General features: G+C 59.3%; 1 protein-coding gene across 1 annotated transcript; it reads right to left on the reverse strand.

Annotated features, from left to right (window-relative positions):
• Positions 1–226: 226 nt before the first annotated feature.
• ARHGEF19 (Rho guanine nucleotide exchange factor 19) lies at positions 227–10,132 on the reverse strand. Its single transcript, XM_040987619.1, has 15 exons — positions 9,715–10,132; positions 9,108–9,404; positions 8,900–8,981; positions 8,747–8,823; positions 8,224–8,486; positions 7,201–7,361; positions 6,931–7,083; positions 6,549–6,678; positions 6,366–6,440; positions 6,124–6,213; positions 5,791–5,951; positions 3,494–3,652; positions 2,958–3,037; positions 692–796; positions 227–384 (listed from the first exon to the last, which is right to left on the reverse strand). The coding sequence occupies exons 1-15, from the start codon at positions 10,130–10,132 to the stop codon at positions 227–229; spliced, it is 2,409 nt and encodes an 802-aa protein (XP_040843553.1).
• Between the last annotated feature and the right edge of the window lie 2,025 nt (positions 10,133–12,157).

Raw genomic sequence — 12,157 nt, forward strand, 5'->3', positions numbered from 1 at the left:
CCCTCTCCCTGGGCTTGCCACACAGCTGCAACCACCTGCTGTGGCCCTCAAGCCAGGGGAAGGAACTGCCCTTGGCCTTGCGGTGAGGACCGTGTGGTTCCTGACCACAGGAAGGTTCCCAGCTCCTGTGTCCAGCCTGCGCTGGGGATATAGCACAGAAGGCCAGAGGCAGCAGCAGCCTGGGGCAGAGACACAGCAGGCCCCTTGCGACCCCACCTGCCGCCTGTCACACGGGGTGCTCCCCTTGCTTGCTGGTGGTGCTCGTGAGACGCTTATGCTCCCGGAGGTTTCGCAGGCGAGCGTTGAGGCTGCTGATCTCTTCCACGTAGGCCTGGGGCACCCACCCCTTCTCGCCATCTGCCAAGCGGATCCCCTGTAGCCAGCCTGGAGACACACAGGCCCAGGGCAGTGTCAGTGGCTTCCAGACCTGTGTGGCATCATCTCAGCCCTGGGGCCAGCCTGCAGTGGGGCCCAAGTTCACCATCCTGGTGTCTTCCAGTTCCAGGAAGGACTCTCTGATCCATGTGTCCCGACATCTCAATCCTACACCTTGGCAAGCAGGGAAGTCCCTCCTTTGGTCTAACTTATAGCCTGCCTGTTGTGTTTGGCCTTCCCCATAATGTTTCAGCCGTCTAGCTGTCTCCTCCCCACCCGTGCCCCCAGAGAGGCCCTCCCAAAAACTCCCTCTCACCATCACTGGTCCGAGTCTTCACTGCTAGGATGTCTGTCTTCTCCAAGGTCAGCTCGTCCGGCTGCAACGCCTTGTACGTCCTGACGCACTGAACCTGGGGGCTGTCTGACAGCCCAGGGGAAGGTCAGGGTCATCCCAGGCGGGGTTTGGGACAGAGCGGGACAGGATGAGGAAGTGGGGAGGGTGGCTGCCACTGTTTTCCTCTGTCTTACCCTCACTGCAGTGCCTCCCTGCCCTCATACCGGGCAAGGTGTTGGCACCAGTGCCTAGCCTGGCCCCTCTCCTCTCCTCTTCGCCCCACCATGGGCTTCAGTGCCAATCTCCCCTCCCCAGCTCAGACACTAGATTTGACTTCCAGATCTTACCTGGAACTCCCCCCAACACCTTTACACCAAACTGCAACGAGCCCTTCTTCATAAATCGCCCACCACCACCCACTGGCACTGTATCTCCACTCCTCCTTCCTAACTGGGATTCAAACCACACCGTTCCCCATTAAAACCCTCCAGGGGAGTGGTATTGTGGCAGAGTGGGGTAAAGCTGCCATCCCATATGAATGCTACTTTGAATCCCAGCTGATCCCGTTCCCACCCAGCTCCCTGCTAATGCTCCCGGGAAGGATGGCCCAAATGCTTGGGCCCCTACACCTCATGGGAAACCTGGCAGCAGCTCCTGTCTGGCCCAGCTCCAACCATCACATATCTCAACCATCCCACAGGGGAGTGAGCCAGAGGTTGGAAGATTTTTCTCTCTCTCTCTGTAACTCTGCCTTTCAAATAAACAAGTAAACAAACAAAAAAATCCAAAACATAAAATAAAATAAAACCCCAAGAGCGGCAGGCATTTGGCACAGCAGTTAAAAAAAACCCAACCCTCTGTACTGGTTTCAGTGACACATATACTAAAAGACATCACTAGGAGTTGGTGCCATGGCACAGTAGGTTGAGCCTTCGCCTGTGGTGCTGGCATCCCATATGGGCACTGGTTCTAGTCCCAACCACTCTACTTCCAGTCCTGTTCCCTGCTAATAACCTGAGAAACCAGCCAAGGATAGCCCAAGTCCTTGGGCCCCTGTACCCATGTGGGAGATCTAGAAAAAACTCCTGGCTCCTGGCTTTGGATGGGCCCACCTCTGACTATTGTGGCCATTTTGGGAGTAAACCAGTGGATGAAAACTTTCTGTCTCTCTATGTAACCCTGTCTTTTCAATAAAATAAATAAGTAAATCTTAAAACACGCACACACACACGCACCCCAAGACCCCACGTGGGATGCCCATATCCACTGTCAGAGTGGCTAGGCTTACATCCCAGCTTTACTTCCAACTCCAGCTTCTGGTTAATACACACCTTGAAAGGCAGCAGCGGCAGCTGAAATACCTGAGTCCTTGCCACTCAATACAAGACCTGGACTGAGTTGTGGGCTCTTGGCTTTGGCCCAGCCCAACCCCAGCTGATGCAGGGATTTGGGGAGTGAGCCAGTGGACAGAAGATCCACCCAACCCAGAGATTCTACCCCATTCCAGGCTCTCAGCTCCACCCTGTGCCCTTTGTGCTGGTAGCATCACTGTGGAAGGCGAGATGGGGCTTGCCTCCCAGATCTGCTGTCTGCTGACCACAATCTTGGGGACTTAACCTCGCTAAGCCTCAGTGCTCTCAGACATGAAAACTAAAGGAAACTACTTAATAGGGTTGTCCAGAGAGTGAAAAAAAAAAATCGGTGCAAATTCAGTCACCAGCTCCAGGATCCAGAACCTGCAGGCCTTGTGGAATGAGGTCCCTTTCTTCCCATTCACAGCCCAATGCTCAGCCCCAATTCGCCTGCCAGGCACTGTGGGAGCCCCCTTACTGCCCACTGGTCCCAAGGTCCCCTGGCTCACCTGCGGGTATGCCAGGAGAAGACTCCATCCAGCTGAGCAGATCCCTCCTCCCACTCCCATCCCCAGCCCCGGCTTACACTCTGGCTCCTCCAAGTCTCTGCTCCATCAGGGAGGCTGAGACTGGAGCTTACCTCCACCCCCACTTATGCCACTCCCCTTGCAGGATGAACCTGGGCCACTCACGCACCTCTCAGAACCAGTTTTCTAAATAGCTTTGGACTCTCCAGCCTGTGGCTGCCCAGCTTCCATGATCTTCAGAACCACTAACTGGCCAGGCCAGGTGACCTTACCCCTCCTTCCCTCCTCCCCAGCCAGTGACTTAAGACTGGAAGAAGGCAGAGCAGTGTGGTTTGGGGTGGATGGGGGGCAGGAGTTGGGTGCTGTTACCTTGTCCCTCACTGACGACCTCCTGGTCCTCCTGGGGGCTCGAGGGACACAGGGCTGAGATCCACCGCTGCTTCTCGCTCCTAGAGAGGTCAGGCCAGGTTGTCATACAGTGCAAAGTGCAGGCACCTAGAGCAGGGTGCCACAGCTAGGACTGAGCAAACTGGGTGTGAAGCCCAGATCCAGGACCCAGTCATGGTCCAACCCAGGACCCAGTTGTGCCTGCCCCAGCTGGTGCCCATCCAAACCCACATTCTTCTTAATCTAAGCATTAGGAAGGGCGCAAAAGTCCCTGGGTGTCAGTTCTCCCAAACTCCCACCTCTGCCACATCCTAAAGTCACAGAAGGAGCAGGGAAGTGCTCTTTAAGAAGTTAGAGAGGGGATGTCCTGCCACCTGCAGGCACTGCCCTCTACTCAGCCCTGTGGACTGTCCATGTTGAGAGGAATTTACACACTGAGGAACAAGGTCAAAGATGGTGCCCCTGGACCTGGTGCCTGTCTGGCAGCATCCTCCATCCCCGGGCCTGAGCCCACTCACTCTGTCCGGGCCCTCAGCAGGAACTGGTGCTTGGCATGCTGCCCATGCAGGAGCTGGAGGAGGAACACGTGGCCTGGGATGCCCTGCAACTTCAGGCTCAGGTCCCTCACCTGCAGCTCAGCCATCCTGGCGTGGACGAACACGGCAAACTTGCCCAGCCTAGAGAACCAGGGTAAGGGGCATCAGTTTAGCCTGGGCCTCGCCTCCCAGTGCCCACCCTTGGGAGAAGGTTAATTCTGCTATTGACCCCTCCAGCAGCCTCCTTGAGGAAATGTAACCAAGCACAGTACAGCCTCCTGGGAAGCCAGCCAGGTCCTTGCAAGAACTGGGAGGTGCACCTGCCGAGGGGACAGGGAGGGATGGAACCCAATCCCCGTCACCCAGGTGCCCACCCAAGCTCCTGTTTGCCTTTTTTTAATTTTAAGATTTATGTATTATTTGAGATGCAGTTACAGGGAGAGAGGGAAAAAAATCTTCTATCTACTGGTTCACTCCCCAGATGGCCACAATGGCTGAAGCTGAGTCGATCTGAAACTAGAAACCAGAAGCTTCTTCCAGGATCCTTGGGCCATCCTCTGCTGCTTTCCCAGGCACATTAGCAGGGAACTAGATCCCAAGTGGAGCAGCCAGTGCCCTTATGAAATGCCAGTCACAGGTGGTAGCTACATTACAGCACTGGTCCCCTAATCCTGGAGGATGCGGGTAGCACTGCAGCAGGAGCCTCTCCTGTCGGAGTGCCTGTTCCAGTCCCTGTTCCTCTGCTTCTGGTCCAGCTTCCTGCTGGTGATCCTGAGAAGGCAGCAGGTGACGGATGGCTCAACTATTTGGATTCCTGTCATCCACAGGGGAGAGTCGGATGGAGTTCCTGTCTCCCGATTTTGATGTGGACCATTCCTGATTGTTGAGGGCATTTGAGGGAGTGAACCAGGAGATGAAAGATATCTCTCTCTCTCTGTTCCTCATTCTCTCTGCCTTTCAAGTACTTAGGGCATCCTCTACAGCCTTCCTAGAGAGCTGAATAAAAAGTGAAGCAGCCAGGACTCAAACTGGGGATGGGATACAGGCATGACAGGTAGCAACCTAGCCTACTGCACCACAATGTTGGCCCCAGTAAACAAATCTCAATAAATAAATAAATACAAGCCAGTGCTGTGGTGTAGGTAGCTTAAACCTTTGTCTGCAACATCATTATTCCATTTAGGTGCTGGTTCAAGTCCTGGCTACTTGACTTCCAATCCAATCTGGAAAAGCAGTGTGGAAAGGCTCAAGTCCTTGGAATCCCACACCCACATGGGGAAGAAGCTTCAGGCTCTTGGCTTCGACTAGCCCAGCTCCAGCTATTGAGGCCATTTGGGGAGTGATCCAGTGGATGGAAGATATCTCTTTCTTCTCGTTTTTTAAAAAAATTAATTGATTGATTTTAAAGGCAAAGTGACAGCAAGAAAAGAGAGAGAAGAGATCTCCATCTGCTGGTTTGTTCCCCAGATAGCTTACAATAGCCAGGGTTGGGCCAGGTTGAAGACCTAAGCCTGGAACTTTATCTGACTCTCCCACGTGGGGGTTAGGAATTCAAACACTCTGGCCACCATCTGCTGTTTTTTCCCAGGTGCATTAGCAGGGAGCTAGATTGGAAGTGGAGCAGCCAGGACTCAAACTGACCCTCTGAGATGGCACATCAGTGGTGGCAGGTTAACCTGCTGCACCATGACACATACCCCCCAGGCAAACTTGACAATATGATCAGGATCGTCTGATGCATTCTCACTGTTCTGAGAGCTCCTGTAAGCAGACAGCCATCATACAGCCAGCAGGCATTCTGGACTAGAGGTGCAGTGAGTTCTCCAAAAGGACAGCCAGAAGCCTTCTCCCAGCCAGCCTGTGACGTTTCACCCAGAGCGACAGGGCAGGATGGTGGCTAAACGCCTGGGCCTCCTGCTGTCTCCACTCTCTCACTGTGAGAGCTTGAGAACACCAGGAGCACCTACTTCTCAGGGAGGTATGGGGAAGATTAAGGGGCCTAACCCCCATGGCAAGCCTGGCACAGGGCAGACGCTGACTCTCTTCCTCCTTACTCCGGGCGGAGCTGGAACTACGGGCTCTGGATTGAAACTCTGCTTCAAGCTATCTGTGTGCAGTCCAGCCTCTGATCCTCATGTCTGCAGGATAGGCCTGCCTTGTACCTTTGCTTTGATTTTAGGAGCTCAGCCTGGCACAAGCTGGGACTGCCAGGCCCAGTAGCAGAATGACCTATGAGTCCAGCTCTAAGTGGCCTGCCACCCCATGCTGGCCCAACTCACTCCTTCCGCCGGGACAGCAGCAGACAGTCGTTGAAGAGGTGCAGGTAGACGGCCTTGCTGGATAGCTTCAGCTTGGCAGGGGGCGCTGCGGGCAGCGGTGCCAGTTCCACCAGCTCTCCATGCCGGACCAGCCAGCGAGCCTGAGAGATCAGCGGGAAGATCTGGGTGGACAGAGAAGGCAAGGGGAGAGGAGGATACTCAGACCCAGGGCACCAGGCAGAGGGCATAGGGTGGGCAGTGGAAGACTGGCCTGGAACCCCCACGGGTAGGTGGAGGCAGGGGACCTGCCGTGGGACCACCCCTTGGACCCGGTCCCACCCCTGTGGGCCGCACCTTGCCCTCAAAGTGGATCTTCTTGCTCAGGTGGATGAGCTCCTCGGTCCTCTTCATGGACTGCACACTCGCGTTGCACTCCTGTACCAGCTGTGGATGGAGACCAGGGACAGGGGAAGTCACCTGCCATTGCCCCTCTCCCATCCCCCCCATCCATCCCCCAACCCCACTCCCAGTGCCCTGCCCTGCCCAGGAGTGAAGTTTAGACAGCTGCAGGCTCCTGTTGGGCTCTGCTGGCTCACCTCCTTGAGTGCATTGAAGGCCTTGGTGGCCATATCCTCCTCTTCCGAGCCTTGTGCTGTCCGCTTCAGGATGTTCTGGTGGGGGAGGTCCGGCCAGTGAGGCAGGCAGAGCCCTTGCCCGGGCAGTGGGCTGGCACTGCAGCATTCCCCACCACCCACCCCTGCTCCGTGCCCATTGGGTACCTCCACCAGCATCTTGAGGCGGGTAATTCTCTGAAAGGGCAGGATGAGGAAGGAGGTGAGGGGCAGCCGCTGGCACACAGGGGACTCTTCCAGGCGAGCCAGGATGCCGGGGAACTTGGGGTTCTCCAGGCTGGAGCATGAGGAAGCATCTGGAGTCACGGGGGGCAGGGGCTGAGCTCCACCCCTTTGGGTCTTGAGGTGTCTTGTGGGCACAGCCTCCTTGTCCCGGGCAATGGATCTCATCACCTCCTGATCCCAGAGCCCCTTCTAGGGATACCTCCCTCCCAGTTACCTTTCCCCACGTACTCCTCTGCATCTATACCTGCCCCAGGCTTCCTCCTTCCTCCTCCCCACCCCACCCCGTCAGAGCTCCGCATCCTACAGCAGGCGCTGGTAGGTGCGCTCCTGGTAGGCCTGATTGGTGACGTAGGGCAGGTAGACGCGCCGGAAGGCGGAGCTGTGCTGCAACACGACGTCGCACACACTGAAGCGCACAACATCGGCCTCCAGCCGCTGCTCCAGGTCCTGCAGGAACCTGAGGCAACGGGAAAGAGTGAGGGCTGGAAACCCCAGACCTGGGAGCCCTGCCACACACGGGCCTGATCCCTATCCCCCACCATTCCCCACCCCAACCCGCACCTCACTCCCTCACCTCTCACTGGTGCACTTGACCTCGGGCAGTTTGGAAAATAGCCACTGCTTGTCCTGTGCGGCCAGACACTCATTCAGCTCAGCCGAGCCTAGGAAGTGGTCCACGGCCACTGACAGGCTATGGATGTACGAGGCCTCGGACGTAATGAGCTCGAACTTGGCCTGAAGAAGGGCGGATGCGGGGTTGAGTCAACTGGGGCAGCCCACTCAGGATCCCCGGAGCACCATTTCCTTGGACACAGCCTACCCCTAAGGCTTGGGTTAAGGCGCAAACACAACTGGGGTCCGTGACTCTGCCCCAGCCACGCCCACTGAGGACCTGCCCACCGCGGTGTTCTGGTCACTAGCTCCGTTCCCACCACGCGGATACGCTCCCGAAAGCTCCGCCCTGTCTTCTAGCCCCTCCTCCGTTCTTGTCTCGGGCTCCTGAAGCGCCTCCTTGTCAGGGAGGGCCTAGCATTGAGTCTGGTGGGCCCTGTCCCCGGCCAAGTCCAGGACCGCTCCTCCTGGGGCCCCGCCCTCTCTGGGTCCCAGGGCCTCTCTCCTGAGCTCCGCCCCTTAGGCTCCACCCCCTCTTGGCTCCTTCTGAGGCTCCGCCCCTTCTAGACACTGGCACCGCCTCCTCTGGGCACGGGGACCGCCCCTTATTAGACTCCACCCCTCTTGGCTCCTAAACCGCCCCTTCTGAGGCTCCGCCCCTTCTAGACACTGGTACCGCCCCTTCTGGTGCCCCGCCCCCACTCGGCACGGGGACCGCCCCTTATTAGGCTCCACTCCTCTGGGTTCCGGGCCCGCCCTTTGTGGCGCCCCGCCCCCTCTGGGCTCAGGACCGCCCCTTATGGACCCCCATATTTTCTGAGGCTCCACCCACTCTGGGCCCCGGGCCTGCCCCTTCTGAAGCTCTGTCCCCTCGAGACCCCTGAACTGCCCCTTCCTGGCCCCGCCCCTCTGCGCCCGGCCACGCCCCCTCTGCGCCCGGCCCCCGCGGAGCCCCGCCCCCGCGGAGCCCCGCCCCCCGGCTCACCTCCTGCAGTTTGCAGGCGCGCAGGCTCAGCGTGGCGAGGACGCCGCTGCCGCGCACGTCGGGGATGTCCTGCCACAGCGAGAAGGTGGAGCCGCGCGTCGAGCGCTGCGCCCGGAACGAGCTGCTCGGGGAGAGGTTGGCCCGCGGCGGCCCGGGCCCCTCCTCCGCGCCCTCGGCCTCGTCCCCCGGGCCCTCCTCCTCGCGCTGCTGCCGCCGCAGCTCGCGCGCGCTGGCCACGTCGCTGTACTCCTGGTAGAGGACGGCTGGGCGGACAGGGGGGCGGGAAGCAGCGTGGGGGGCGGGCCGAAGGGCGCCCCCGGCTGCTCCCCGATACCCCAGGAGCCCGGCACCCTGGCCTCAGCACCAGGTCGCATTTCGACATGCATTCATTCATTCACTCATTCATTCCGTAAAGCTGAATAGAACACCAGCTGCGTCCTGGCCCACTCCCGCCCTTCCCGCAAGCTCCCCCCAGCCCTAGCCCCAGCCGCCAGCCCCTCTGTTAGGGACCCTTCCCACGTACAGTTCAGGAGGAAACGGGACTGGCGCCGCTCGTGGGCACTGCCGCACCCCGGATGCACATCTTCCTGCGCGGCCAGCCTAGAAAGGAGAGTGTCAGGATCCTTGACCCGTACGCCCTCGCCTCGGGCCCGCCCCCGCCGCTGGCAGGTGCTACCTGGGCTCGCTCCAGCCGCCAGGGTTCTCACTGGGATCTGCCTTGGGGTCTATACCGTGAGACTCCCTTCCTGGCATTTTTCCTAGAGAAGACAAAGCTTGAGAGTGGCCCTGGGCGCTGGGAGGGGCACCACACCCCAGCTGACCAGCGGCCAGCCTCGGGGGTCCCCCTCCAACCCCCGCAGGGTGGTCCAGTTCTGGGGTACTACCTTCCCGGGCTGCCCCAGTGCCGGCAACTAGGCCCAGCTGTGCCCGACCGGCCAAGTTTCGGCCCAGGCGCAGAGAGGAATGTAGCCGCGTCACGAGCTCTGAAGCGGAGAAGCGCCGCCGCTGTTCGGGACCCTCAAGCCCCGCACGTGCTGCCCCGGCCAGCTCCAGCGGCCTGGATTCTTGCGGGCTCCGGGCCAGGGCTTGCTCCTGCAGTGGCTGGCCGGCCTCCAGGAAGACAGCATGTGCCTCGGGGCTGCCAGGGACCTCTTCTCGCTGGTATACTCGCATCTTGCGCCCTGCAGCCAGGAGAGGCAGTGGTCTCAGTGTCCCTTGGGGCACAGGCCTGAGGGAGAGGTGGGTGGCTCCCCAGGGCAATGAGTCCATGCTAGGGGCAGAGACTGCTCTGGGCCTAGCTGCAGTGGGTGAAGGGCCAGGGTACCCAGGACAGCCATGCTGTGGCTGTGACACTGTGGGTCGACTCTTAAGCTTCTCTGAATGCTACCACTTGCCCAGATTTGAGGGGAGGGCGGGATTCTGGGGTTTCATGGATTCGGAAAGATGTGCCCAGACCCCCCCTCCCTGCACGCCCAGCCTTTCGTGACTCACAGGCCGACTTCTTCTCTGAGCCATGGCTGGCTCTACGCTGTGGCTGTGCGTGTTGGGGACGCCAGGGTCCCTCCAGAGTTGACGGCTGGGCACTGGGCCAGTGTGGCCAGCTGCCAGCCCTGCTGGGCCGAATCCCCCTGCCGGAGGAGAGCTCAGCTTCTGGGCTTCTTGGGGACACTGGTGGCCATCCAAGTCCCGGGAGGGGGGCAGGGGTCCCCAGGGACCAGCAGCTATCAGGAGCCTGTGGCTCCTCAGGGGCGACAGGGAAGAGCTCCAGACACACAGGGCTGGGGGGCTGCAGAGAGGGCAGCTCGGCAAACGACAGGCTCTCCTGCTGGCACACGGCCACCGCGCGGCGGACAGGGCCAGACGGTCCGACCAGGTGGGACTGGAGGGAAGCTGGTGGCCCACAGTCCATGCCTCCTTTGCTCTGCCACCCACCTGTACCTGCGGGGAAGAAGGTGTGAGACCCCTGCCTGCGTGCAAGATGCCCAAGGACAAATGTGGACCCGCACCTGTGCACGCACAGCCTCACGCCCCATCAGGCAGTGATAAGTAACCCTCAACTGGATGACAGGCAAGTGCTGCCCACGTATTATGTCACTTCACTCTCACAGCGGTCCCGGCTGAAGGTATGTTTAGCCCTGTTTTGTCAAAGGAGAGAGAGAGGGGAGGCCCCAAAAGCCATGCTTCTCCTCACAGCCCCGCGCATTCTCAAGGCCAAGTTGGTACTGTTCATGGCCTTGCCGTCCTCCAACACACCCGTCCATATGTCGTCAGACCATGCGCACATCCACACACATTTCCTCCCAGACACAATATACACACATGTGGATCCCCCTTCATAGACACACACAGACAGTTTGAATTCATGACATGCAACTACACACACACACACTCACTGACCCATCAGACAAGTGGACATGTACCTCAGCTCTCTCACATTGCTGTTCCATTCACATAAGCGCAACCCACACAGACACACACACACCAGGGCACAGGCCCCTGGGCCCTCCCCACAATCCTGGCCTTCTTGCCAAGTGGTGCCCACACCCATGCCAGGCTGGCTGGGAGGGTCACACACAGACAGGCCGGGCCACCGCCCATGTCGGATGGGGCCCTCCGAGAAAGGGGAAGAGAGATGCCCAGTGCCCCCTGTCCCAGGTTTGGGGTAGGAAGGGGAGTCCTCCCCACCCCAGCTCCCAGCCGTGGATCAGTCAGGTTGAAAGTGTTCTTTCTGGGCAGAAAACCATCCCTGGGGAGCCTGCCAGCACCCCAAGACAGACTTGAGACCCCAGGTTGCCGAGCCCCCTCGGCTGGCCACCCTCCTGCCCCTCACCTCTCACCAGCCAAGGCCACTGCTGCCGGTGGCGGCGGCTCCGGCAGCCTTCTCCCTGCCCAGCTGGCTGGGGGAGATCCCACCCAGACAAAGAGTTTGATTCATCAAACCCTGCGGTGAAGCAAGCGGCTGGGAGGGAGGGAGCAGGCAGCAGGCTGGGCGGGGGCCTAACGGAGCCTAGCCTGGAAGTGGGCAGGCCGGGGCAGCCTGGACCCCCCCACACACACACACACACCAGTGTCTCCAGGAGGCCCCCTGGGGCCATAGGAGCAGTGCCCAGCCTGGCAGGCCCAGGAGACCCTGAGAGAGAGAGACAGAGAGAGAGAACTGAAGAACATCGACTCAGAAACCAACACCCTGAAACACTCCAAAACATAAAACCACACGCACTGAGCCCTTCAGGGACCCGCAGAGATGGAGAGCAAAGCCTTCAGCCAGACCAGATGCTCGGAAAACCTCAGGGACAGATGAACAAACACCATGTTCCCCCTGCCAGTCTGGCAGCTGGAAACAAAAGTAGTTATGAGGCCAATTGACAAGAGCCGCACCAGGGGAAGCCTCGGCATGGAGTGTGGGATTCAGTCCGACCTGGGTATTCCAGGAAGGCTTCCTGGAGGAGGTCCTGGCTACCTGTGCCATCTAAGCAAGGCTCCATTCAGTTGCCTGGACTGACAAATACAACAGTCGCAGCAGCTTCATCTGGTCACAGGGAGGACCCAGCACACAGTGAGCGTTTTGTGGTTCCGCTGGGGTCAGTCTGTGTGGGAGTCAGGGAAAGGCTTGGGCCCTCGCTCAGGCAGTAGGGGAAAGAGGCTGCGGGCCAGCTGTGCCTGAGAAGAGCCACAGGTGGCCGCTGCCTGCCAGCCAGGTCCTGGGTCCCTCCAGGAATCAACACGGCCCCACTTGCCTCTGTTGCAAACCTCTGTGTGTGCACACAGGCCCCTCCCCCTGGTGTTCTGGGAGGTTCTCTCCACCTTGGGTTCTGAAAGTCCTCAGAAGAACTGCCCCTCTGGGTCATGTGCTTGGATCAGCAAGCAAAACTTCAAACCCTGGGGGCAAAAGCACCTGCAGGAGAGTCTGGGTGGGGGCAGGCTTTCTGGGGAA

The sequence above is a fragment of the Ochotona curzoniae genome, unplaced genomic scaffold (assembly GCF_017591425.1).
Source record: "Ochotona curzoniae isolate NIBS_2020 unplaced genomic scaffold, NIBS_Ocur_1.0 contig_4792, whole genome shotgun sequence".
Taxonomy (NCBI): domain Eukaryota; kingdom Metazoa; phylum Chordata; class Mammalia; order Lagomorpha; family Ochotonidae; genus Ochotona; species Ochotona curzoniae.